General features: G+C 40.1%; 1 protein-coding gene across 1 annotated transcript in view; it reads left to right on the top strand.

Moving 5' to 3' along the window:
* Nucleotides 1–7,140: 7,140 nt before the first annotated feature.
* LOC115591176 (guanine nucleotide-binding protein G(q) subunit alpha-like) overlaps nt 7,141–25,855 on the top strand; it is a 41,773-nt gene continuing 23,058 nt past the window's right edge. Inside the window, exon 1 of the mRNA XM_030432933.1 lies at nt 7,141–7,276. Within this exon, the coding sequence (XP_030288793.1) occupies nt 7,141–7,276 (136 nt within the window). The remainder of the gene's footprint in view (nt 7,277–25,855) is intronic.

The following is a 25,855-nucleotide window of genomic DNA, read 5'->3' as shown; positions in this document are numbered from 1 at the left end:
TTTACTGGCACTGTATAATTCAGATTTACAAAATGATTGTGCTTTGTTGTTTTGTATCATGGAAGAATCACAGAGGGCCTGTTTTAAGGTTATTGAAGAGAGTTTATCTCAAAAAGGGAGAAGTCAAATGGCAGATAGGCCTACAAACTGCTGTGTGCCTATTATTCTGTCCCTGTATGTATATGTCTAGTATAATTTTTAAAAAGTGAATGAAAAGGAGAAAGGAAAAGACAGTTATTATAATGTTTTATAAAATAAAATTAAAAAAAACCTGCAGAAAAAAAGTAACTCAAACGTACAAGGCAAGAAGTTGAGAGCGAGAGCGAGAGAGAGAGACTGAGAGATTATCAGTGTATTATTGTTTATCTTGTTTGGTGTAAGAGCCTGGGCAGTAAACAGCATTATTTTGAAAAGCTGATACCGGAAGCTGTTCTTGTTGTATTCCCTGGACTCTGACAGCTGTATGAATGAGTGCGCTGCGCTGCGGATAAAGTTTCGGCTACTGCAGAGGCTCCCTGCCTCATGTTTCAACTGAGCTGGACTCAAATCACGGACACACACAACTTTAACTTAAATCATTATTCAGTCAGTGCTGAAAGTTTTGAAGTCCCGCCCACATTCAGATATAATCTTCAACTTTCATCAGATTGTGTGAGCATTAACAATTAAACAACTGGAACAATTACATAAAGATTATATAAACATGAACACCTAGATTACACGCTCCTCACACGTGATACAGAACAACAATACAAACCCGTTAATTAGGGTTCGGAAGAAATTATGAATTGAAAAAGTAAGGCTACGTGGAATATGGGTCATTACTGAGTGGGCAGCGGGTTATGAATCACCCTCCAAGTGTTTTCTGAGAGGGATCAAATGAACATCAGATATTTTGTCACTCCTCCTCGGCTGCTATTTGGATGTCAGCCTTTTGTCTCAGCCAGCAGAACCGGTTGGTCCAGGCTCTCATGCTCTCAGATACTCAGATCACCTGAGCTCTGCGTTGCCGTGGCAACGAGGCGAGGCGAAAGAGCAAGAGAGGTGTGTGTGGAGGGGTCTTGCTGGTGTTTGTATTAAGATTTAAAACAAACTACATGTCTTTTGTGCCACACATGATGGACTTTACACAGGCGTTACTCTATGAGTGCGTTTATGAGTGCGTGTGTGTGTGTGTGTGTGTGTGTGTGTGTGTGTACAGCAAGTTAGAAAACACAGCATATCACTCAGGATTTTGTTAAGGATATTGTTTGTTTTTGGTTCTTCGAAGCACCTTTATATATGACTAACATATAGATCATTTACACAAATTCAAGTTTGTCCGCATGTATAAGTATACGTTATATTATAATAACAAATAGTCCGCTCAATAAGATACATACACAAACTTTTTTCAACTTTTTTTTACATTGTGAGATTTCACCCTCAACATTGTCTGAAATCAAAGATGTGTTCAGTGACAATATGTGAAGAGGTAATTGCTCTTAAGGGGAAAAAAGCAGAGTAGAGCAGTTCAGACATACAAACACACAATAGTGAAAGCGAAGAAAAATAAGAACTTGCTGAGTCATAAAATCTCAAAATATTAAACACCATTCCCAACTTCTAAAGCAGGAAAGGAAGAGGAGAAAGAAAGAATAAAGAAAAAAAGAAAGAAAGGAAGAAAGAAAGAAAGAAAGTAGAAGGGGGCATGGACTGACTGTAAAAGGAAAGCACCTGTCATCCTTCCAGTTTCAGGAAGTTGGAGGTATGTTTCATCTGACAACAACAAGTAAATCAGAATAAACAGGAATGATACAACACTTTATATACAAAGTGTATGTTCCTGGTGATTATATGATTCACTAACTATCATAATTATGTCCTGCAGGATCCTGAGCATGAATCGGCTCAGGCGGCTGCAGTGAGGGAGGCTAGCAGGTAGAAGAGGGAGAGGAGACTGAGGATGATCAATGATTAATCCGACAGCTACCATCACACACTGTAAACTAATGGCGATAACGGAGCGCCGCAGTCTGATCTCGACCACTGAAACAGAATTGTTCAAACAACATTTTAATACATTATTATTTTTTAGGATTGCATTCAGACAGCAGAAAAAAACATTTTTCAAGAAGCTCCACCCGCCCATGAGATCAGGTTTGCCACCTTATCTTAATCTTTTAAAGGCTAATTTCGAAAAAAATCACTACGCTGACCAGTGTCCTGTGTCCAGGGTCAGAGTTAGAACATTTAAAAAACGCCAATATCAATTTGTGTACCGGTACAGTATTCTTCTTCTTTCCTGACCCATTTATTACTGCGTGATCCTTTGTGTGATTTATCTTGTTGGCTCCCGGAGTGGTTTGTTTTAACTCACAGAGACTCAAACATAAATTGAGGATATTCTTAACGAAATTTCTTTGAAGTTAAACTTCATGAAAAAACAGGAGAGACTCAGCAAAAATACGTGAACGCTGTCCATGAAATATAATAAAAGGAAGTGCTGGATTGCTGAGTGATGTGGCAGACGGCTCAGAGTGTGCGAGTAAAGATGCAGAGTCATTTGCGTGGGCTTGCGGCGTGAGTTAAGTCCCTCTGCGCTGTGAGCAGGTTCGGGCTGTAATCTCGTGAGTCATGACTGAAGATTGTCCCGATCATACCGAGCATACCAGGTACGCCAGGAGTTTGTTGATATCTGATACACTCCAGTCTTTCAGGCTACGTTGCGAGTCCTAGAGTTTAAAAACGGCAGCAAGAATATCTGTCTTTATCACCTGTAGACGCACCGCAGAGACAGGTGTGCTGCACCTGCTGAAATAAATGGCTGTGAGTGAATGTATGAAGGAGATTTGAGCCTTCCATGCGTCCATGTGTATCTTCTTTCTCCTAAAGTTAGATGACAAATACCTCAGTTGGAAATGTCTGTCTCGGGAGGGTAAAAGGAAGAGCTTCTGACAGAGGTCAAACAGAGTACTCATGTCTCATCTGTCTCATCTAACCCGACTGCTGTAACTGCATCGCACGTCCACAAGATGTCGCTTGGCTCAGCAGTATTCCCAGGCAAGCTCATTCACACCGAGGGATTCAAGATGCTGAGTGGCAGAGTTGTATTCATGTTTTTGGGTTTTTTTTTCATCTCTTTTTTTACAATTGACAGGATGACGCCTTCGCTCCTGTCATAACCACCCTCATCACCGTCATAGGGGAGACTGACATATGAATGGATGGATGGAGTGTCGGGTCAGCTGGAGCGTTTCTCTTCAGGCTTGGCTGGATTTATCAATGGGAAGCAGAAGTAGCACAGGATCATGCCTATGTTCCCCGGGTCCTATGTTCCCCGCTGTTCACCCAAAGGGTTAGGGTTAGGGTTAGGGTTTATTAGTCTCAAAACATGAAAAGGGGAACATAGGACCCGGGGAACATAGGTACGCTCCCACAACTGCTAACAAGCACGTCAACAACTCTCTGCTGTGGTGGGAGGTAACAAAGGGGAGCCAAGTCCAATAATGAAGACTATCTTAATGTTAATTCATTGCCAGACCAGTGGACTGCTATTTCATACCTAGTGCCTACATTTACCACCCTGTGCTGAGCCAGTCAATGAACTCACTGGAGTTAATCTATCAGATTACATGCAGCTAGCGGTACTACCCAAGACATGTAAAAAATATGTACCATATACTGTCATCAATGATGATAATACCATAACCAGTGGCAGCTCCATGTCCCTGTGATCCACTGAGGAAGACAGCAGTGTTATGATATAGATTTTATTATGTAGTAGGCTGCTGCTGTTAGTGACAACAGCATGAGTGGGCGCACCCTCAGCTCTGGCTGCTCAGGCACAAGTCTGTATCGCTGCAGCTTGACAGATAACCTAGCTCTCTCACTGGCTGCTGCCAAGGCTGGTTAAGACAGACGGGAGCTGTGATCATGACTGCAGCTATGAGATAACTGTCACCACGACTGTGATTGTAGTCAGGGCTGTGCTTTGGTTTGTATGATTGCTGCTGTAACACATTAGTTCTGAAGGGTTGTAACAGTAACTGCATGCAGAGGTTGTGTGTGTGTGCAGTGAAGGCTCACATGGTTGGCATCTGTCCTCTCTGACATAAGCATCATGGGTTCAAATCCTGCATAAAGCTACCATACAGCATTAGAGATTCAGTCATAAATCAAGCTGTAGTCGGAGCAATAACCACATTCACAACCCCAGGTACTTCCACCACAGCCAGGCAGAGCAGCTGTGGTGTGGTCAGAGTCAGTGGGTAGAAACCGTCAAAACTCTGACTTTTGAAAGGAATTATCTGAAGAAAATGTAAAGTCTCATGTAGTTTTTCCTTTCTGTGGTATTTGCAAAATGTTTCTAGTATCTGACTGTGTTGTTATAACTGTACTGGACTAATGCACTATGTAATTACTAAATAAATCTAATGCAAATGTTGTTGCAATGTTAGTAAAACTATTGGAAGAGAATGCAAAGTAGTTCATAAACAATCTTGAATCAATCATGACCCCTTAAGGGCTCCATAATGTATTGCAGTAGTGTTGTATCAGGATGGCAGACTTGATTTTGTTTGTGTGCACATGCACCACAATCGTTTTAACTACATTTAGATTTTTGCCCCCAACATGCAAACATAGTAGTAAAAGCAACTCGGTACAAAACCCAGAGTTTCTGTTCTGCAGTAGGCCGGATGTTTTGTGGTGACATCTGAGGTGTCTGGAGTATTTTCATCTCATATTTTTACCGAAGAGTCAAATACTTTTTCCACCACTGCATGTGGACAAAACTTTGGACGATATTTTTTTCACAGATTTAATACAATATGTGATTGATGACGTTTTTATCCCCACTTTTTCATATTTTTTGCAGAGTTTTCTCCTAATATTGACGCCAATTTAGTAAAAAATATTGTGTGAAGCTCTGTGTTGGTAACAGTGTGGATTACATACTCTTTATGAATACAGCAATTTATAAATTCTCCCAAGTCCTACAAAGATAAAAATACAGAAGTGAAATTTCCAAATTAAAAGTAGCTACTCACTTAGCCGACGTGAGTATCCTGTAATTAAATATTACATTATTAGATTGTTAATATTTATGAAAACAATACGTGTATAGTGTTCTATTAACAAACTCAGTTCCTTGTAATATTTTTTTAACTGGTTGAATAGATTGTCCAATAATAACTTGTGAGTTGACTTGCCCTGAAAAATGACTTGGGACCAAATTACTTGATTCACATGTCTGTTAAACAGACATCAAAAGATGAACCTGAGAGGTAGGAATCAATGATTGATCACTTGGGTAGGCGTGAATTACATCTGCAAGATTTTAGATGTTTATCGTCAGTCTTGTTGTACAAGTACACTCTTGTGAAATTCTTTTGCTCAGAAACTCAACTACATACATGTTAAATAGTAACTTAGTAAATAAAATGTATCCAACAATATCATTAACAATAATAAAGAAAGCAAACAGAGTATAAATATTTGCATGAGACAAATATAATTACAAAATGTAAAGGCAACAAGGGTGTATTGTTGTTTGTACGAAGTATAAAGATAATATAAATAGCACACTTTTATAATTTGTTAAGGTTTTTACATGATCTTTGCTTTTGTTTTAAATACTGTGTTAATTCTCAAATGAGTAGGAGAACTGATAAGAAGCATAACATGGGAATTAGATACAAGTTGCTGGAAATGTACTAGTACTTGAGTAAATATACTTAGATTCTCTCAGCCGCATATGTTTGAATATTCTTAGTCTTTACAGCTGTGACAGTCAGGATGAACACACAGTGCGTGCGTGTATGCGTGTGGATGTGTGTGTGTGTGTGTGTGCTGGAGTTTGACAGGAGATGGGCGTTGCCCGTCCAGCCAAATGCCAGTTGCTTTCGCCGACACGCCTCCGAGAGGAAGACTTCCTCTCAAGCAAACTTGGGAAATTAACCATCAGTAAAGTCCCGCCTACAACGCCCTCGAGCTCGGTTCTCATTCGCTCTGCCTCTGTCAATCAATCATATCCCAAGCAACGTCAGCAGCAGCGCCACACCGGGGCTGAGGAGTGGGTGACGAAGAGCTATCAGCACCACCAGGAAAAAATACCAGGAGCGATAAAATGCACGGACTCCAAGGGTCCATTTGACTGTCAGGTTGACGTTTTCGCATTTTGACGGTTTGGTCCTGGCGAGGTCTTTTTGGAGAACACTAGCTGAATACAATGAAGGTCCTGTGTCAGGCCGAGCTTTCTGTGTTTTAGGCAGTTGGATGCAATTCCAGGGATGGCTAGCTGAGCTAACCTAGCTAGCTAACAATTAGCCTGCCCATTCTGGTCACTGGGTGCCTTGGTCTGCAAGAGGAAAACTGCCCCTGAGCGCAATTGTAATAAAGCGGGATTGTTATTCGGATCGCAACACGGGTTATCGACCGACGAGTGCTTGAGACATTGTGCCAGCCTGTGTGTTTGGTCGGTAGATGGACAGTTTGACGGGCGCTCATTGTCACTGCGCGGGCGTACAGTGTTGGTTTCGGGGCGGCTAGGCTTGTACTCGGCCGGGCAACCTGCGGAGGGATTGTACAAATGTGGCAGTGGCAACCAGTTGTGTCCCACCGTCTCTGGGACCGAAGTTGGTAGTTTGAAATATTGAAAAAAATTAATGAGTGTTAGGCTTACGGGCTAACCATCTTAGCGGGAAAGGGATTGGAAAGTGTTGGCACACTGAAAAATCCATAAATTGTCACATTAGCTTGGTTATAACGTAAGCAGCATTTAGCTTACAAGCTAGTCAGCGAGTGAACCAAAGTAATTGCAGCTGTTTTGGAGAGTGCATCTAATAAAATGGTTATTTACACCGTGGGTAGCTGTCTAAGATGCTTGCGGACATGTTGCATTGTATTTTTCCTGTGATCGGCTGTCAGTCCCTGTAGCTTGAGGATTTACACGAGACTTTGACTAAGCTGTCAAATAATTGACACTTGACAGCAGTTTCACCAACAAGGAAGGCCAGATCCTGCACCAAGCCTACCAAGCTCGATATAACTGGATATAACTTGTTGAAAAACGGACTGAAAGGGTTTCATTTATTTGATACTTTGCGTGAGGTTTAGCCCGGCGTCCTTTGTCAGACGGGCTTTTTAGCTCATGCGGTGATGACTTTAGACTCCATGATGGCTTGTTGCCTGAGTGAGGAGGCGAAGGAGTCCAAACGAATCAACGCTGAGATCGAGAAACAACTCCGGCGAGACAAGAGGGATGCGAGAAGGGAGCTGAAGCTTCTTCTGCTGGGTAAGCCTGCATCATTTAAAAGCATTCGCAGATACTTCATCGCTACTCTGATGCACACACAAACCAGTCAGTGCCAAACCCCATTGATTTGACTGAACTGTAAAGGTTTGACATGCAAAACACTGCAGCCACAACTGCACAAGCTACATTAACCTGGTCACCGCAGCTTTTGCCTATGATGCGATATGCAAATCAGAACTCTTAGCTCCCAGGAATTCGGCATCGACTGTCAGGTTGATGACAAGTTATATGACCACCCACAAGATGACAGAGACAGGAGATTGTCATCTCTACATGATCTTAATCATTTAAGCAGCATGTAGTGGTTCTGATTTAAGGCTTCATGTGGCTGTGGTGTACATTTGCTGCTACTCACAAAACTCAAATACATTTTTTTTATTCAAATACAGGTAAGTACCCAAAGTAGTCAAGTTGTAATCGCTGCGGTAACATCTTGCTGCAATAGCCACTAATTTCTTGAAAATGCCCAAGTCACAAGTTTTCCCTGGACAGCAATGTATAGGATATTGGGGATTAACCTTTGTAGATCTCAGCTGCTCCAAGAGTAGTGGTAAACTTCAACTTTGGTAAAAAAAAAAAAAAAAAAAAAATGTACATGCTTTTTACTTCCCTTGGCGTGCAGAGAACCAAGATATGTGGCTAAAGCGGATCAAGAAAATTATAATTTATTTTGATTTTAATCACATTTTGAGTGTCTATGGGTTACCTGTAGACCTAGTTTGCATTACGTTGCCAGGTGAAAAATTAAATGATCCTGACTACCTATTGAAAACAACCCAGAATGTTTTCTTTGTTGTTACTTATGTAACTGGTTTGTTATGATTAAGCACAGTTCTCGTTTGACCACATCATCACCATTTTTCTTTTTAAAGTATTTTTTTGGCCTTTTTATGGCTTTATTGATAGTACAGCTGAAGATATGACAGGAAACAGGGGGAGAGAGAGGGGGAGTGACACGCAGCAAAGGGACCTGGGCCGGGAGTCGAACCCAGGTCTGCTGCAGAGCCTCGGCACGTGGGACGTGCGCCCTACCCTGAGCTAAACGGCGCCCCTCGTCATCACCATTTAAAATTTTTGCCGGATGGTCAGATTTTTTTTTACTCTGTCATCTATTTTGGCAATTGTTGTAACCAGTGGCTTCCATGTATAATCTGATTCATTTTAAGATCATCATTCATATAAATGAGGACATGTCTAACATCTTTGATGCAACACCCTATTCCGTTGTCACTGTCAGCAGGCAGCAGCATATACTCAGTTGCCACCGCAGTAATGGCGGAGAGGCCAGATGGCGAACATTCAAAACGGTTACAGGATTTGCCTACAGGCGCACACCTATGGATGAAAAAGAATTGTAACACAACCTTACTAGTCTGTTGATCTATTTAACTGTTCTGTTTAAGGTCATAGAAATCTACTTTGTTAGCGTCTGAATTTAAAAATAATATTTGTTTATTAGTAGCAAGTCAGAACCATAGGGCTTACTCTTGCTTATAGATAAGCAGGTATGAGTTTGGCCAGGTAAAGCTTTTCATGATGAACTGTCAGCAGTTCCCTCTAATTAAAACCCTTACTGTAGTCGTCGTCTTCATTACTGTAGTTTTATCAGCCTGTAAAACATGGCTTAAATAATTAAAAAGAGCTGGGTTTTAATTAAGCTTGGTACAAGGGAGACGGCATTCTCTTGGTGTCTGGTCTAGAAAAGGGCTCGACTGAGGTGGCCCTCCCTGGAAAATAACTGTTCTCCAGAGAATAGACTGTGCCATTCAGACTAATTTTTACTTTTTAAAGAGGAGTAGCAGAGCCATTGTGCATTTGATTTGATGTTGTGTTGATGTGGAAAGCTTTTCTTTTGCCTATTATGCACCACAGTTATGCTTAGGCTGTTAGCTGCAAAACAGCATCACTAGAACTAGCAGGGATTCAGTATCATGCTATAAGGACATTTAATCATCTCCATGGTTTGTCGTCTCATGTGACTGAACCCTTTCTGGTTGCACCCACTCACAGCTGCAACAACTTCCAACATTGAATGGAACAGTAGTTTTTTTTTAAATAGTTTTTTTGTCCTTGTTCTTACACAATTAGTGTTTATGATATGTCAGAACGTCAGGGGAGCTTTACATGCTTTGCAGATGGATTCATTTAGAAAATGTATATTCACTAAAACATTTTAAATGGATTTCAGTGGAACAATTATTAGTTGGGGTGGTGGGATGCGACAGAAAGACGTCTCCATAACTGGCCATCAACCCCATTTTAGATTTAGCCGCTTCCTGCACATTAAATGACTCAGAAGGTGCTTAAAGTAATCCAACAAGATGATAAAAAGGTGTCAGTCCTTCTGTCTGTCATACCTGATCTTTCTTCTTTTAGTTTTAAATACATCAGAAGGTGGTTTGTGGAAGCTATAATGAGCCAGCAATACACCGAAATTTTATTTTAAAAAGTCAGCTTCAGGCAGCTTCAGTGATTTCTTGATGTATGTTAATACAGAATGTACAACGAGCTGTTTAATGTGATTCTAATCAGCTCTGTATAGTATGTGTGAGTGAGAGAGTATTAAACTGTATGGGTGGGGAAGTGGTGTGAATGAGAAACTGTCAGGATGAGCAAAACTGTATTCATAAATACATGTCATCTGACTTTTTAAACTGTTTTGCAATTAAAAGTGAGAATATGAACTGCATATCTTTACATATTTTGTAACAAGTATATTTATTAGATTGAGGTCAAAGTCTGTCTTCTGTGTTTTACCTACAGTACAGAATAACTTTTTCCTGAGGGACAAGAAGAGGAAAGTCAAATGTGGAAACTTCCAAAGTGCATTATTTTTTAGCGATTACCAAGCTGCTTCAGGTGCATTACCACGACCATCTGCTCTATAGTGTGGGGGGATAACCAAGACCGATGCACTCAGACACATATGTGGGGTTATGGCCCAGTCTAGGGCTGCAAGATTCTGGAAAAAATGTGAATCACGATTTTTTTGCTTAGAATTGAGATCATGATTCTCTGGCACGATTTTTTTCACAAAATGTTTATTGCACTGATGAACTTGAACAAAAAAAACAAAACAAAACATTGTAGTAAAGCAATGCTTTTTTTTGTTTTGTTGAAGTTCTATCACTGAATGAGAAATGATTTTTACAAAAGTAAAAAAAAAAAATTGTCTCCAAGATAAGAGTGCATAGAATGAAGTTGTGAACAAAATGCGAGGGCCCATGCTTTTCTGTGTCCATCAGATAATTGGCAAATAGCATTGTGATAATACCAGGATTGCCACAGTAATGTAAGAGTAATCACCACTGTTGAGGACACCATGTTGGAAATGTCTGATCATGTTTGTTAATGCCATCAACCACTGCTGCTTGTAACTCTGTTCTGAGGTGCGAGGGGTCACACGAAAGCAGGGGGCAATGGTAAAAAATGGAAATGGGATTGTGTCAAACAACATGTGTAAAGTTTAAATGAGGGATTTGATTGGAGGACTGTTTTACTGCTGCAGCCACACTGATACCTGATGTCTGAAGACACTACCAATATTGATGTTTAAAGATAAAATGGATAAGATTCAGAATTCTCATTGGGCTGTAGATACCATTAATCATTTGGCTGGTGAATGAGTCAAAGTACCTTATGAATGTTGATAACCATCAGTTTCAAGGTCACAAGACCTCAGTTATTGTATGATAAACCAGATATATCTACAGTAAGCCTAGCTATGTAACTAATGCAACGGAGATAGCAAACTACTGGAGTCTGTTGATATTTTGGCGTAATATGACGTCTCATTGTCACCGAAGTGCTTCTTTACTTATAAATGGCCCTGCTTGTGAGTTCATGGCTGGCAACCCATAAAAGGCATATTTTAGTTTAGTTGGTCCCCATATTGCCAAACATTGATTAGAAATATAAAAGTGTTGTTGGCGGAAGAGAAACGTATTGTTATTGTCCTGCTTTTCCTGCTCACAGATGAGATGCTGGGAGGGTGGTGACTCATTGAAAGAGATTGATTTGGAAGAAATCCCTTCTCTGTCCAAGCAACCTATTTTTTTCTTCATGAAAATGCCCAAGTACAAATTGCAGGAGCCATTTTTGTTTCAGCTTGTGGTGGGAGTCTGCTGTCACATTATCGCTTGTGTGTAAAGGATCTAAGCACTATCCCGCTACAATGCGAGTTGTAGTGCACTCTGGTTGTCTCACTTCATTTGGAACCTATTATGGACTTCTTTCATCCTTTTATAGACCTGTATGCATACTGTAGCTTTTTATTATTTTTTTGGCTGCATATATATCATGTCTTCACTCTTTTGTCTAGAATGGCTTGTGACTTCTTAATTTCAGTGTTGGATTTCATATTTTTGTCACTGATTTTGGGGGGAAAATAACAATCTTGAATGAAGTTATGTTGATTTGCTTGCTGATGTTGCTGGTCGAGCAGAAACATTGCAGCTGTAACCAAATATTTCAGTTTTCAGCTGGAAATATTCAACCTTCACACTGCTTACTCACAGTTGTTGACGACGCTGTTTTTAATTGCATATAAGGCTCAAAATCCTTTATTTGAATTGTGTGTAGTTGTCTGAAATACTTCTCTGCGACCTACAAGTGGCATTGTTGGTTTCGTCTAACGTTTGAAGCAGAGGCAATTATTCCAGCTGTTTATCAGCAACAGACTGGCTTTCCTCAGTGGTGTGGTTAGCTAGGGTCAAAGGAGTGCGCTGCTGCCTGCTCTGTAGCTAATGAAAGTCACAAGTAAGTAAATGTGTATAGCCGGAGCCCAGGGAGCTGCAGTAACAACACCAATTTGTGAGCTTTCCTCAGTGTATTTTTTCTCAAAATGTGGAAATGACTAATGTTTACAAGTGCAACTGTCTCAAACTGCTGAGGCTGATTTTAACATTGGTGTCTAACCTAAATAAAATTGGCAGATGCACACTAGAATATACAGGGGATCTGATAATTGAAGTTCCTGTGATATGATAATGGTCAGTAAAACTGCTTCGTTTCCCCTTGATCTTGAATTTGATAAGTTTCTTTGAAAAGTCTTTTCAATTTCTCCTTATGTCGATAGTTTCATGTTCTTGTGAAAATATCTTATCATTCTACAGAGTGACACAGGAGTGAGTCCTAAAAGCTAGTAATAAATTAGCATTTTTTCCCTGCTAGCACAGTTTCCTTGTCTTGAAGTTGATGGGTTTTTTGAATGGGTTTTGTGTTACATGCATGAAATAAGGTCTGTGGTTAACACAGACTTAAGAATGTTTTATGTGTTGTTCTATGACAAAAAATCTGTCAGTTTATACAACGTGTGAATTACAATGTGTTTAGTTACTAACAAGTGTCTAAATGAGACTCCGGGTGGTTGTTGGGGAAATTAAACTTGTCTTCTTCGAACACAGAGACTCATTTACTCACTAGTACGTCTTGACAGGTGGACTTAAGTGACGAACTACTCTAACGGAAACTTTCGAACTCGTAGACCGATCAATTTATATTCAAGTGTACATACTATAGTGTAGAAAGATGCTTAGTGGGGATGTCGAAGTCATCGGTCCACAATGTATTTCGCTCATATCCTAACTAGGGATGTGAATCTTTGGGTGTCTCATGATTCAATTCGATTCCGATTCTTAGGGTCACGATTCAATTCAAAATCGGTTCTCAATTCAAAAATTGATACAATGCATAGTGTGTTAAGGCAAATTATGGCATCAAAACAATACAGTTTGTATAAGATAATGTGATTTCTAAATAAAATGATTCCAATGATGTAATCACACAAAGGCAAACTTAAGACAAAAGGTAACATCTATCTATGGTCACATTATGCTATGTAAGAAATGAGAACTTCTCTCATGAAATGCGCAACAGCACAACTTGAGCACAATCTGCTGCAGAATGAAAAAAGCAAGCCCTTAAAGAGTGTGTTTTCACTAGATGAATATGGGTTTTGAAAAAGTTGCTGTCTCTCTGCTTGGAAGGAAGGTGCTGGCTACACTGTGTGTAGATGTTATGACCTGCACTTTCTTTTTCTGCACTTCTGTTTGACATTGTTCCTGCAGTGCATGGCTGCCCTTGTTTGCATAGTTAATAGCCGCTTTTATACTGGGCAGCAAGCCGCTAATTTGACCATCCTTTTTTGCGGCTCGGTCCGCGGATTTAGACAGAAGCCGGTAAATTGGGGGTCTGTCCTGGTCCGCCAATTTGCCATCTCGGAGGGTTCACTTTTATCCAACTCCATTGCAATCTAAATCCGAGACGTCGTTATGCCGGAAATTGCGTGAGATGGGCAGAGGTGTGGATGACCTGCGCTGTTGTGCGACCCACAGCCGGGGAGTTTTAAAACCAAGACACAGCTGATCACAGCAGTCAGTCCATCACTTCATCTGTGGACGTCAAGATGAGCAACTGGACAGCTGCTGAGATCCAGGAGATGCTAGCGTCTCCCTTGTCCCCGAAGCTGTCTTCGCTGTTAGCTTGTTGTTGTAGCGGCAAGCTAGGAACGGTCGCTACCTTCAAATTAAAGCCCCCCGCTAAGAACCCAGTTCTAAACTCCAATGGGGTGCAATGTAAAGCTCTTATTTTGAAGACAAATTCGTTGTCTTTCTTTCCCCAAGCTTGCTGCAACGCTGTATACGGAAGCCCGCACAGAGAGACGGGGGAACGTTAATAAAAAATCGATTTTTGAAGTTTATGAATTGATTCAGAATTGTGGATGATTAGAATCACGATTCTTATGTGAATCGATTTTTTCCCCCACCCCTAATCCTAACATAAAGTTTTTACTTCTGGGGATTGCATTTATGCTCCTAAAATCATTACATTGATGTTCAGGTTATCTTGCTAAACATCGTAAGTATCGTAAACTTGTGCTTGCCACAGAGCTTATTTTCTGCAGTAGTCCAAAATCCAACTGAGAAATCCAACAGGCTTGTCTTTCCGATGGAACCAGGGTGATGCTAATTTCTGGGTTAGCCTACAAACGCAGGTCATCCCTGCCGCTCTGTTATAAAAAGAACTGTAATTATGACTGGAGGATGGTGTGATAACATAATGTGAACATCTCTTGTTATAATGAAAGTAAAAAGATGGTGCTAGATAAAGTACAGGTTACGTATTGTTACAGTGTGTAAACAGTGACTCACAACAGTGACTTTAATTTTTCCAGTGTGGACCCACTGTTGACTAAAGGTTAAGTTTGTCACATGAATGAAAAAACCTGTAAAACTTGTACTGATGTACACTACACAAATGTGTTTCTACTTCTCCATAGGACAAAGCATGCAAATAAGGAACATTTAAATTACCCAACAAAAAAGCCATATATTTCAGTGTTTTCATACACTAATTTGCCAAAAGTATTCACTCACCCATCCAGATAATTGAAATCAGGTGTTCCAATCACTTCCATGGCCACAAGTATATAAAAGGAAGAACCTAGGCATGCAGACTGTTTCTACAAACATTTGTGAAAGAATGGGTCGCTCTCAGGAGCTCAGTGAATTCCAGCATGGTACTGTGATAGGATGCCACCTGTGCAACAAGTCCAGTCGTGAAATTTCCTTGCTCCTAAATATTCCACAGTCAACTGTCAGTGTTATTGTAACAAAGTGGAAGCGATTTGGAACAACAGCAACTCAGCCACGAAGTAGTAGGCCACGTAAAATGACGGAGCGGGGTCAGCGAATGCCTTGGCGCATAGTACGCAGAGGCCGCCAACTTTCTGCAGAGTCAATCGCTACAGACCTCCAAACTTCACGTGATCTTCAGATTAGCTCAAGAACAGTGGGTAAAGAGCTTCATGGAATGGGTTTCCATGGCCACTGGACTCTAGAGCAATGAAGACACGTTCTCTGGAGTGACAAATTGCGCTTCTCTATCGGGCAATCTGATGGATCAGTCTGGGCTTGGTACTTGTCTGACTGCATTGTGCCAAGTGTAAAGTTTGGTGGAGGGGGGATTATTATGGTTTGGGGTTGTTTTTCAGGAGCTGGGCTTGGCCCCTTAGTTCCAGTCAAAGGAACTCTGGATTCTTCAGTATACCAAGAGTTGTTGGACAATCCCATGCTCCCAACTTTGTGGGAACAGTTTGGGGATGGCCCCTTCCTGTTCCATTATGACAGTGCACCAGTGCACAAAGCAAGGTCCATAAAGACATGGATAAGAGTGTTTGGTGTGGATGAACTTGACTGGCCTGCACAGTGTCCTGACCTCAACCCAATAGAACACCTTTGGGATGAATTAGAGCAGAGACTGAGAGCCAGGCCTTCACTTCCAACATCAGTGTGTGACCTCACATGTGCTTCTGGAAGAATGGTCAGAAATTCCCATAAACACACTCCTAAACCTTGTGGAAAATATTGCCGCTGAAGATCTCTTATGTTTCGCATCCTTATTTCGCAAGTGTCTCTTGCTCCCAGTAAGTCTACAGCCCAGCCCCCTTCTGTACACGTACACGTGCTCTCTGTCTCTTGTGCTATCATTGGATAGCAAGAGCTATACAATGTGTAGTAGAGTAAATTGTGATGACTGGACTATCACCAGGCAGCAGAGCCAAAGCTTAGTGTTATATTTCATTATTTTCTACATTTTATATTTTCCACACTTTGTCATTAATGATCATATTGTTTATGAAGTTAATCTTCCTCTCAAAGGGCACCAGATTGCCTTTAGTTTAAAAATGTGAAAAGTTTTCTTCTTGGGGAGCATGCCCCAGTCCTCACTGATGGTCTGAGGTCCACCCCCATAGTCTCACTAAATCCTATGGGAAACACTGTATTTAATGCCTAGACCAGAGATTTATCAGTCAGCACTGGTATACATATATCCAAGAATGGCCAAGTACAATATTCACATCACAGAAGCTCCAATTATTTGATAAAGTTCAAATATGTGACTAAAAGGCATTTTAATGCAGCCCTAATCTAATTCTGTGATCATGTGATCAGTGTCAAAAAATGCTAATGTCAGGTAAAACCATTACATATACCGTATGTTCGTTTTTAGAGAGAAGGTGTTCATGCATGACTCAGCAGCCATTTTATGTATAGTACAGAGAACCACACCTGAAAACTTAAAGCTCCAATCTAATAGTTTTCTCGTACACCCTTTGTAGTCACAGCATGTCTGGGTATTAAAGGATAATTTCACCCACATAGGAAAATTCAGTCAGTATCATCTCACCACCATCCTGATGGAAAGTTGGGTGAAGTTTGTTAATCCGCAAAACATTTCTGGAGCTTCACAGCGTTTCAACATTCTCCTAAACAACTGAAATGGATGGAGACTTATACAGCTCTTCCAGCGCATTCCGAGTCCCCCAAAGGCCCCGAGATCCCAAATTGATTTGAAAAGAAGTTATTCACACCTCGACAGACACTCAAGCTCATGAACCCACTTCAGATGGGGTGTGCTTTTAACACTTTTAGCTCCGCAGCTTCAATTGCATTTTTGGCTTAAAAAAATGCTGTTGACAATCTTTTTTTATATCTCCAAGTCCCCATCTAGTTCAGTTGTTGGGAAGAATGCCGCTGTGAAGCTCCAGAAATGTTTTGTTGTGTTTTCTCGATTTTGCTTTTTCTTTTTTTTTTTTTGGCCAATAGCAGAACAAGAGGGGACCCAGCAGTGACTATGAGCCAAATTCAAATCCACAACATCGGAAGACGTTCTGTACACCTAAATTAATGAATGAAGGCCACAGGCAGTACAGGATATTTACCTGAACTCATAATTGAAATGGGAGTTAGTATATACAGTATATATGCACACACACTGAGCACACACTTCATCTGTCAATGTGCACACCGCTCAAACAGGTCTGTAGTATCTGGGTTAATGAGTGTTTGTTTTTTGGCAACACCCAAGGATGTCTCATGCATGGAGCCTACGTACGCCTATTATAGTTTCACTTAGTAAGTCCCACTGTAAGCCAAGCAGATAAGCCCTGTGCTAGCCATATTTATTTGAATCCCTGTTAGCTGCTGCCAAGGTAACAGCAGGCATGGCAGGGTTTTGTAGAAATAACTACATTTTAAATACAGATGCAGAGTACCTGCACGCAAAGATGACAAATTGACCCAAAATAGACTTGTCTGAGAGTGTGTATATGTACAGGAGCATCATGGGCCATCATCAGGCTGCCATTTGGTATCCCAGCCATTCACATAGGCACAATAGCAGAGCTGAAGGCAGAGTTGGCAGATGCCTTCCTGTATCCTTACTCCCACAACTGTATGTCTAACAGCACAGACTTACTCTCAGCCAGGGTTCATAATGCTAATCATCACCCACGTGAGCTGATTTCCCAGAAATCTCAAATTGCTAAACTCATACGGCCTGGCCTGACACTCTGGTGTGACTGTGCCAACTAACTGCTTGTTAGTTCAGCCAGATACATTTTTGGTTTATGTTCAGAACGTTTTCTATCCACCATGAAAGTCACATGCACTCCTAATTCAATTCTGTTTAGAAGTAAATTGTGTCAGAACAGATCAAAACCTGTCCAGCAGCTATCAGTTGCATACTGAATAGTTTTTTTTATTACACTGGTATTTCTTGATCCAGCAAGACATTGTGTGGCACCTATTTTCCTTTCAACAGTATGAAATTTGCTTCTATTGCTAATAGGGATTGGTACCTTTCACATTTGAACCAATACGGTACCGATACTCGGTACCTGCGAATCGGTACCGGTATCGGTACCTGCGAATCGGTACTTTTTTGCATATATGTATGGTAATTTAAAGTAATTTTGTATATTAAAAAAATAGTCAAAACTTTTGAATTTTGAATATTTATTTCTTAATAACATCAAGGAACTCAAACATAAAACTTAAGAGAACTTGAGAAAAATGTGTGTGGGGTGGGGTGTTGAAGTGTCTATCCATGGTTACATTATGCTTGATTTTTGATGATCTAAGTACTAATAATAACAAAGTCTGCAAATCAAGATAAGAAACTGCAGCAGCAGTGAGCCTGCTTTCTTTTTTTCAGCAGAATAGAGATATATTCCATGAAAGAACATTATAACATATGATATTGTATAAAATAAAATTTAATTATAGTAAAAAAGAGTAAAGTTGCAGTGGGCTACTATTATAAATATGCACCATATATAGTTTGTTGTTGTAGTAGTAGTAGTAGGAGTAGTAGGAGGAGGAGTAGTAGTAGTAGTAGTAGTAGTAGTATTTTTCTGCATATTCTTGACTTTGAATGGGAGCATCTGTAACGCTGCAGTTTCTCGTCGAGCATCAATGAAGTATTTCTGATTCATATATTATGAAGTCAGTTATTTAAACTTAAATTGAATTAAACATGTTGACAGTATGGTAGAAAGATGTCACATTTACATGTCAGGATCTGGTTATTATAGACACAGATTAAATATTTAACTGTCATGTATCATCACAGTAACAGCGTTACATACATTAGCAGCTATAAACACTTGTAAAAACATTATAAAAATATTGTGGTTTGGTGTGGACCTGTAGACTGAACATATAAGGAGTAGTTAATGTTTATAGTCATCAGAGAACGTTACGCTGTTTTTGGTTCGTATCTGTTTCCTGAATATATCCGTACATGTGTGAATGTGTAAATGAGAGGCATTAACTTATGGCACTTTGTAGAAGTGAGCTTTATAAAGTTCACTTCATTGAGTTCACGGGGCTGAGCTGCCTCCTCCAATATGGTGGCGACGTCGACTTACAGTCCAGCGCTCAATGAGGCGTCTATTTATATATGTCTATGGTGCGACCCACAGCCGGGAGTTTTAAAACCAGGAAACAGCTGATCACAGCAGTCAGTACATCACTTCATCTGCGGACGTCAAGATGAGCAACTGGACAGCCGCTGAGTTCCAGGAGATGCTAGCGTCTCCTGGGTCGCTACTTTCAAATTAAAAGCCCCCCCGCTAAGAACCCAGTTTTAAACTCCAATGGGGTGCAATGTAAAGGTCTTATTTTGAAGACAAATTCGTTGTCTTTCTGACAGAGAATGCAACGTACTTTACGTTCAGTCCATGTCACGTCCATTACCCTGCCCCCCCCCCCCCCCCAAAAAAAAACCGCGATTCAAGTGAATGACCCAACTGACGATTGAAACGGCGATTGTCGCAGAAAAGCGACAAGTTTGCAGGTATGTGACGTAATCACGCTCTTCTGCGTCCACTGCCGTCGCCGCGACTTCTGCTCTAACTGTCGGCCGTGAAGGTGTGTTCAGGTACCGAAATGTGGTACCGATTGACTTCACGTGAATCGATACTCGGTACTTCGGGGGGAATTCGGTCGGTACCAATAAAAGTACCGAATTCGGTGTCCATCCCTAATTGCTAATGGTTTCAATAATAGGTCTTTTCCATTTGCTTTACCCTAAATTTTTGGCTTTGCTGCTTGTCACGGTGACATGTATTAATTGTGAATATTTTTAGGTTTTTTGACTACTCATCAGACAAAATAATCTTAAAAATGAAAGAAATAATGTTATTGTCTGTCTCAGTTAATTGTTTAGTCAAAGAAATGTTGAATTGGAGAAAAAAATAGCATTCATGGTTTCTTGAAGCTCACTGTGGTGTCTTTATTTTTAATGTTTGATATACCAAGCATATTAAATTAATGGTCATATATGACAAAGAAAATAAGCAATCCTTACAATTGAGAAGCTCAGACTAGAAATATGTGATTTTGGTCAGGAAACAAAATACTAAAAAGATGAATAAATTATCAAAATGGTCTCAATTAATTTCCTACTGATACACTAAATTCAGCACTGGAGTTAATATATATCCCCTGTAATTCGTACTTTTCTCTGAAACACTTTTATCAGGTATTACTGATGTCGTCCAAAGGTGCCCTAAAAATTATTTTGATGACTTTGTGGCATTCTGTATAACTTTTTTTCTAGGTTTCCTCGCTTCTTCACACAGCATGTAAGGGAAAGGTCTATTCTTACATCATGCATGTGCCCTTAGACTCCGTGCAACACATGCATTATACTACTAAGAGTACAAGACAGTAATGATGTAGCCCTCTTTATTGTAGGGAATCCACTATGTTTTGCTGGATTTAGTTATCTGGGTAAGGTCACTCATTGTGTTCTAGTTTGACATTTTTGCTCTTTAAACACAAGGCAATACTTGTGCGAGATCAGCATTTTGCTGGCTTTTCTTTGCAAAATTTGTTCTCACGAAGGCGGATGAATTGATCCACCACCACATCATAATCACCGACAGGTGATATGAACAACAATGATCTTGTTACAATGCAATATTCTGCTGAGAATCCATGGGCTTTGGCATTCATATGGATGGCTCTTTACACACACCACCCATCAAAAACACAATTGTGGACCAACTACACCCCCTCATTGCCATGCCCCCCCCCCCCGCGGGACTATGCGCCCTGACACACCACAAAAACTGCCCCAGAACGTCTTGACAAGAGCCAAAGGTGTTGACCGGGCCTTCAAATTCCCCAGATCTGATCGAGCATCTCTGGGGCGTGTTGGAACAAGTCTCATCCATGGCCCCACCCCCAAACATACAGGACCCAAAGGATCAACAACAAACATCTCAATGCCAAACACCATAAGACACCCCCAGAGGTCTTATGACCGTGCCTTGACAGGTCAGAGCTGTTTTGGCTGCAAAAGGGGAACCTACAAAATATTAGGTGAAAATTATTATTAAAATAGGTGTTTTTAAAGCTGTGGCTAATCGGTCTATAAGTACACCTACCTAAAACTAATGCGGCCAAATGGAACAGTCTTAGAATACATTCAGAAAGGTTATAATCCTATTTTATGCATATATTAGTATTTAAAGTGTTTTACAGTGTTGTTCTAATTTTGGGGGCTGTAATGTGTGCTACTGTTGGATTGCATTGTATTTTAATGTGTATATGTCCACCCCATATATATCAACAGGTGTACCGTGTTGCGAAAAGTACCATTGATAAACATATGAAGGAAACCTGTAAGTGGCAGGGTTTACTTAAATTTGTATTTATTAATGTTACACTATTCAAAATCTTCTTGAACTAGTTTTAATGCCCTCGCCTAATGTCATTGTGAGCCATTGCTCTGATGTATGAAAGGAGTTGTTAGTCCACTTTGCGTATGTGTGATATAAGTATACCTGTACAGGATCAGCCATCACTTCAGTTTTTTGTCAGAGTCTCATGTATGCAGTCCTAAGTCTCTGTGCCTGATAGATGAAAAATGTTGTTTCACAGTGTGGTACGAAGGCAAGACGGGTAGGTGTTCACAATTCTGTACTGTTTGTCTGGCAGCTCTGTTAGTTGAGCAAACTGATGTTGACACGCCCCAAGTTTCAGCAGTTATGTGGCAGTCGGGCCTGTGAGAGACTGCCCAGTGCTTCTCATGTCACCACCTGTCTGACTTGTTATTACAGATCTGTGTCGCCCCCATTAACACCGGCTCGCATCACTTAATGCCCTGGTTCATGTCTGAGAGTTGGGACACTACGGCTGATGTTTTTTTGTTTTTTTTATTCTGAAGAATAAAACAAAAATATAGTTTCTACAGTTATAGACAGGTATAAACGACAGAAGAACTGTGGCTTGTTGTAGTTTGGCTTTAAACCTAAAGACCTGATCTTAAAAGTGTATGAATTAATTACAAATTGTAGCACTTGCATTATCAGTTTAGTGCCTAGTGTGTGCATATGAAAAATCTAACAGGTCTGGATACCTCAAAAGATAAAAAGCTTTTTTGTATCGTTACACAGCAACACATCAGCAGTGGGCAAGATCCCAGCTAAGTCTTGGACTAGGAAGAAGGAAGCTGAAGAGGGTGCACAGTTAGTTGAGGGATTGCAAACTGCAAATCCTGCGTCCAGTGGGAACTGCTGCCGTTCCAGCACAACTAACAGTTTGATTAAATGGGAACCAAAATAGACAAAATTATTATATTGACATCAAAGTCCTTTTAGAAGGAAAAATATGCCAGGAATTCTCTCTGAACTGGAAAAGAGATCCTGCACTTTGGTTTCTTTCTCATTCTTTCAATCACCAGAGATCTAGTTGTTTTCAGTCCACTTCACACAGACACATTTCAAACTTCCCTACGCAGTACAGGAGAAGCTCAGGTCATTCAAACTGTTGGTAGATTAAGATATGTCGGCACATACTGTGACATAGACGTTTAGTTGGAGGAATGGCCTGTTCTGGTTGGTACCTGGTGCCCACTAGTCCATCTGCTGCATTTTGAACTAGGAGATGGCTGTGTTTTTTTTTCCTTTTCTAAATGAGGTATGTCTAATACATGTACCTGAAAGAGGCAGGGTATTTTACAGTTGAAGAATAGATGTGTCATTTTTCAACAGGCTCATACAGGTGTTTTGTTCTGCTGCTGCAAATTATTGTAAATACACAACACATTTCTCAGCTTTATTCTGTGTGTGAAGGAGTTTATAATCACAGTAATTCTACTGTATTCTACTGTTGTTACATTGCAGTGCACAGATAGGACAAAATTGCAGGAACATTAATATACAACAGACCAGCAAACTAGCCTAAGTGTTCAAAATGTGTTCAAAAATGTAATGCTAAATTGAAGATTGATTTTATTTCAGGTAGTGCTTTTTTAGTCGATCATTAGAAAATAATTTGATTATTGTTTATCATTTATTTAAAGCAAAAAATCACCAGTCCCCAAGTTCAATGTTTTCAACTTCTCAAACATGAATATTTGGTGCTTTCCTTTCCTTCCTTACTTTTTCTATCATTGTAAACATAATACCTATGCAGTTATATTTAAAAGCAGTATATTGCAAGGATGTTGCTTTTATAATGTTCATTTTATAGAATTATGGCGTACAGTATTGATGATTAAGCGTTATTATCTCTGAATCTGTCAGTTTTGGCTGATGATGTCTGCTGTTCTACTGTATCAGAAATTATTTTATAAAACGCAGTGAATCATTATTCTCCACAGCCTTTTCCCCCCCATCTCCTTTCTGATGAAGGCTCATGTTTTCCACCTATTACTAATTTCCTTTTCTTTTATTTGTCCCATGTGGTCTTGTCTCTGCTGTTTTGTAGCTATACATATAACCAGTGGGAGGAGGACTGGGTGGCGGCGTGGTTCCATCTATCTCATGACAGGGAACAGTGACATGGGAAATGAATATGAAACAATTTTTATCTGTCTCACACACACACACACACACACACGCTCAAGCAAGGAGGAGTTACTGTACCCATAGCAGCTATACACTTATACCATCTGCCAATATGACAGTCCAAGTATTTGATGCTGCCAGCCCATGCTCAGACAGTAAAATTTAGCAAGTAGTGTTTTTTTAGTCTGTAGATGCTGGAGTCAGCCAGCTTTCTGATGGAATTGTTTCAAGACCTGAGGGATTTAAAAGTTTCTTAAGTGCATTTGTGTTTCCGCCCCATCTCCATAACCACAAAGATTAGGCAAATTAGACGATGAATTAGCAAATGCTTTGTTACATATTTAGGGCATTTACATTGTGTTTTGTGACTCACTGTTTTGCAGGTCTGATGATTAATTTAAGGAGACCAGTAGTAGTGGAAAGGATTCTGTTGTAATGGCCTGTCCAATTGCATTGAATCAAACATGCAGACAGATAGGAGAAGGACATTTAGCCAAGAAACATAATAAATGAACATGCTTCCATACAGGTTATGAAGAGTCGTTTAATGTTTTGAGTATGAAAATTATGTGAATTATATTTGTTGATCTTTCAGTCACCAGATCTGAGGCCAGTTGTTAACTCATCAGAGAATTTTTGGAAGAGAACCTACGCGAGTATTGAAGAGTATTGAAGCTGATTGCGTTTCTGATTTTTATTACTCGGACACATTCATTTGTATGTTTCAGTCTCTCTTCCCCTATTGACTCCCTTGAGCATTTAAAATCTTAATTGTAAGTACTAAATTATTAAAAGCCAAATTAATCTGTAGAAACAAAAGCAAAATCACTCGTTATTAAACAGAATTGCCCCGTTTGTATTTTATTTTATTTATAATATTTGGTTATTAGTTTTATCAAAACATTAGAAGTGCTAAAATGTTCCAGCTCGTCGAGGTGGTGTTCATATAAACTGTTTTAGACTGTTTGGTATTGCAGTCCTTAAACATGTGATTGTTAAACCAGTGATGCTCAGTATGACAAAGTTGACCCAAGAGTTCAAGGCATTAAACAAATATTATGCTCTTACGGTCAAAATGCACATTTAAGTTCCTAAAAATGTTCTTGGAGGAGTTCCTGGGGGCCACTAGACAGTCATTCAGTCATTCAGTTCCTGTACAGTCAGCAAGCCTTCAGCAAAGGCTTTTCCAACACTGAGCTGAAGTGGACATCGCTTCCTGTTTGATGTGCTTGAGGAAGTTTTAAGGAATCATTTACTTGGAGCGCCCTTCTCCTTCACTCTGTCACACTTTGCACCTCCTTCCTTTCCCTCTCATCTCCTCAACTCTCTTTTGTTCTTTCCCTTTCAGTGTGGATGCCAAACTCAGCTTCAAGCTATTACTTTTCATGTAAACCATCGCTGAAATGTCTGTCCTGGCCTCCAGCTGGCCCGACCAAATGAAATGGATCTGTTTCAAACATTTTTTACTGGTCTTTGTAGTTAATGGTTATTTAGCAGAATGACTAATACCCAGTGCATGATGCAGGCAGTGTGACACAGTTCTGCGCTGGTTAACAGTCATGGCTATGTGATTGTTGGACTTCTCTTCACCCTGCCCCCTCCAGCTCTGCTGTTTTTGAGGATTTCAAAATTGCTCAAGGTTTCTGGTAAACCTGTCGGATCTCTGCTACTTGGAGTGAATTTGTCTGACATGACTTTGGCTACTTGTCATTTGCTTTTTGATTTGTAATTGGGTTTATTAACTTTATATTATCATAAGAGTTGTTTTGAGAGCTGCAACCTAGGATCATTTTCATTATTCTGCTTAAATGGCTCAAGTACGATGTATGTGGTGACAGCTCAGTCTGTGGGGACTTGGCTTGGGAACTGGAAGTTGGCTAGTTCAAGTCCAACAAATACCACGGTATTGAGTGTTGACTGGTAGCTGGAGAGTTGCCAGTTAGGTTCGGGCGATTCGTGCCAGCATTCTTGCTTTGGCCCTGAAATTCTAGCACCAGTTAGTGGCTGGCTATTGAACTATGATACTTTAATCGCACTGACCAAATTGCTTTCATACTGTCGAGTATCGAAAAATGTCTTGTCATTTGACACCATTTTTCAATACCTTAAGAGTTAATCTCATCAGTGTCAGTGAACCAGTAAGCATGCAGCGTGCTTGCTTTGCCAAGATCTTATGGCACCGGCTGTCTCAAAGTGTGCAGGAAAAACACTAGGAAATGCAAGACTATATTTTGTCTTGAATTTTAGATATTGTTATATCATATATGTGTCTTAAGTGTTGTCTTTTCCTGGCTGCATTACAGTAAAATGACGTAATTTTACGAATTTAACAGACTGTTGTACTTGTTCTAATACATTACTTTACCGTTGACTAAGAAAAGACGTATCAGTCTTTTTGCCTCCGTCACGATGCC

The sequence above is a fragment of the Sparus aurata genome, chromosome 11 (genome assembly GCF_900880675.1).
Source record: "Sparus aurata chromosome 11, fSpaAur1.1, whole genome shotgun sequence".
Taxonomy (NCBI): Eukaryota; Metazoa; Chordata; class Actinopteri; order Spariformes; family Sparidae; genus Sparus; species Sparus aurata.
The sequence above is the reverse complement of the archived record's forward strand: the minus strand, read 5'-3'. Positions and strand labels throughout refer to the sequence as shown.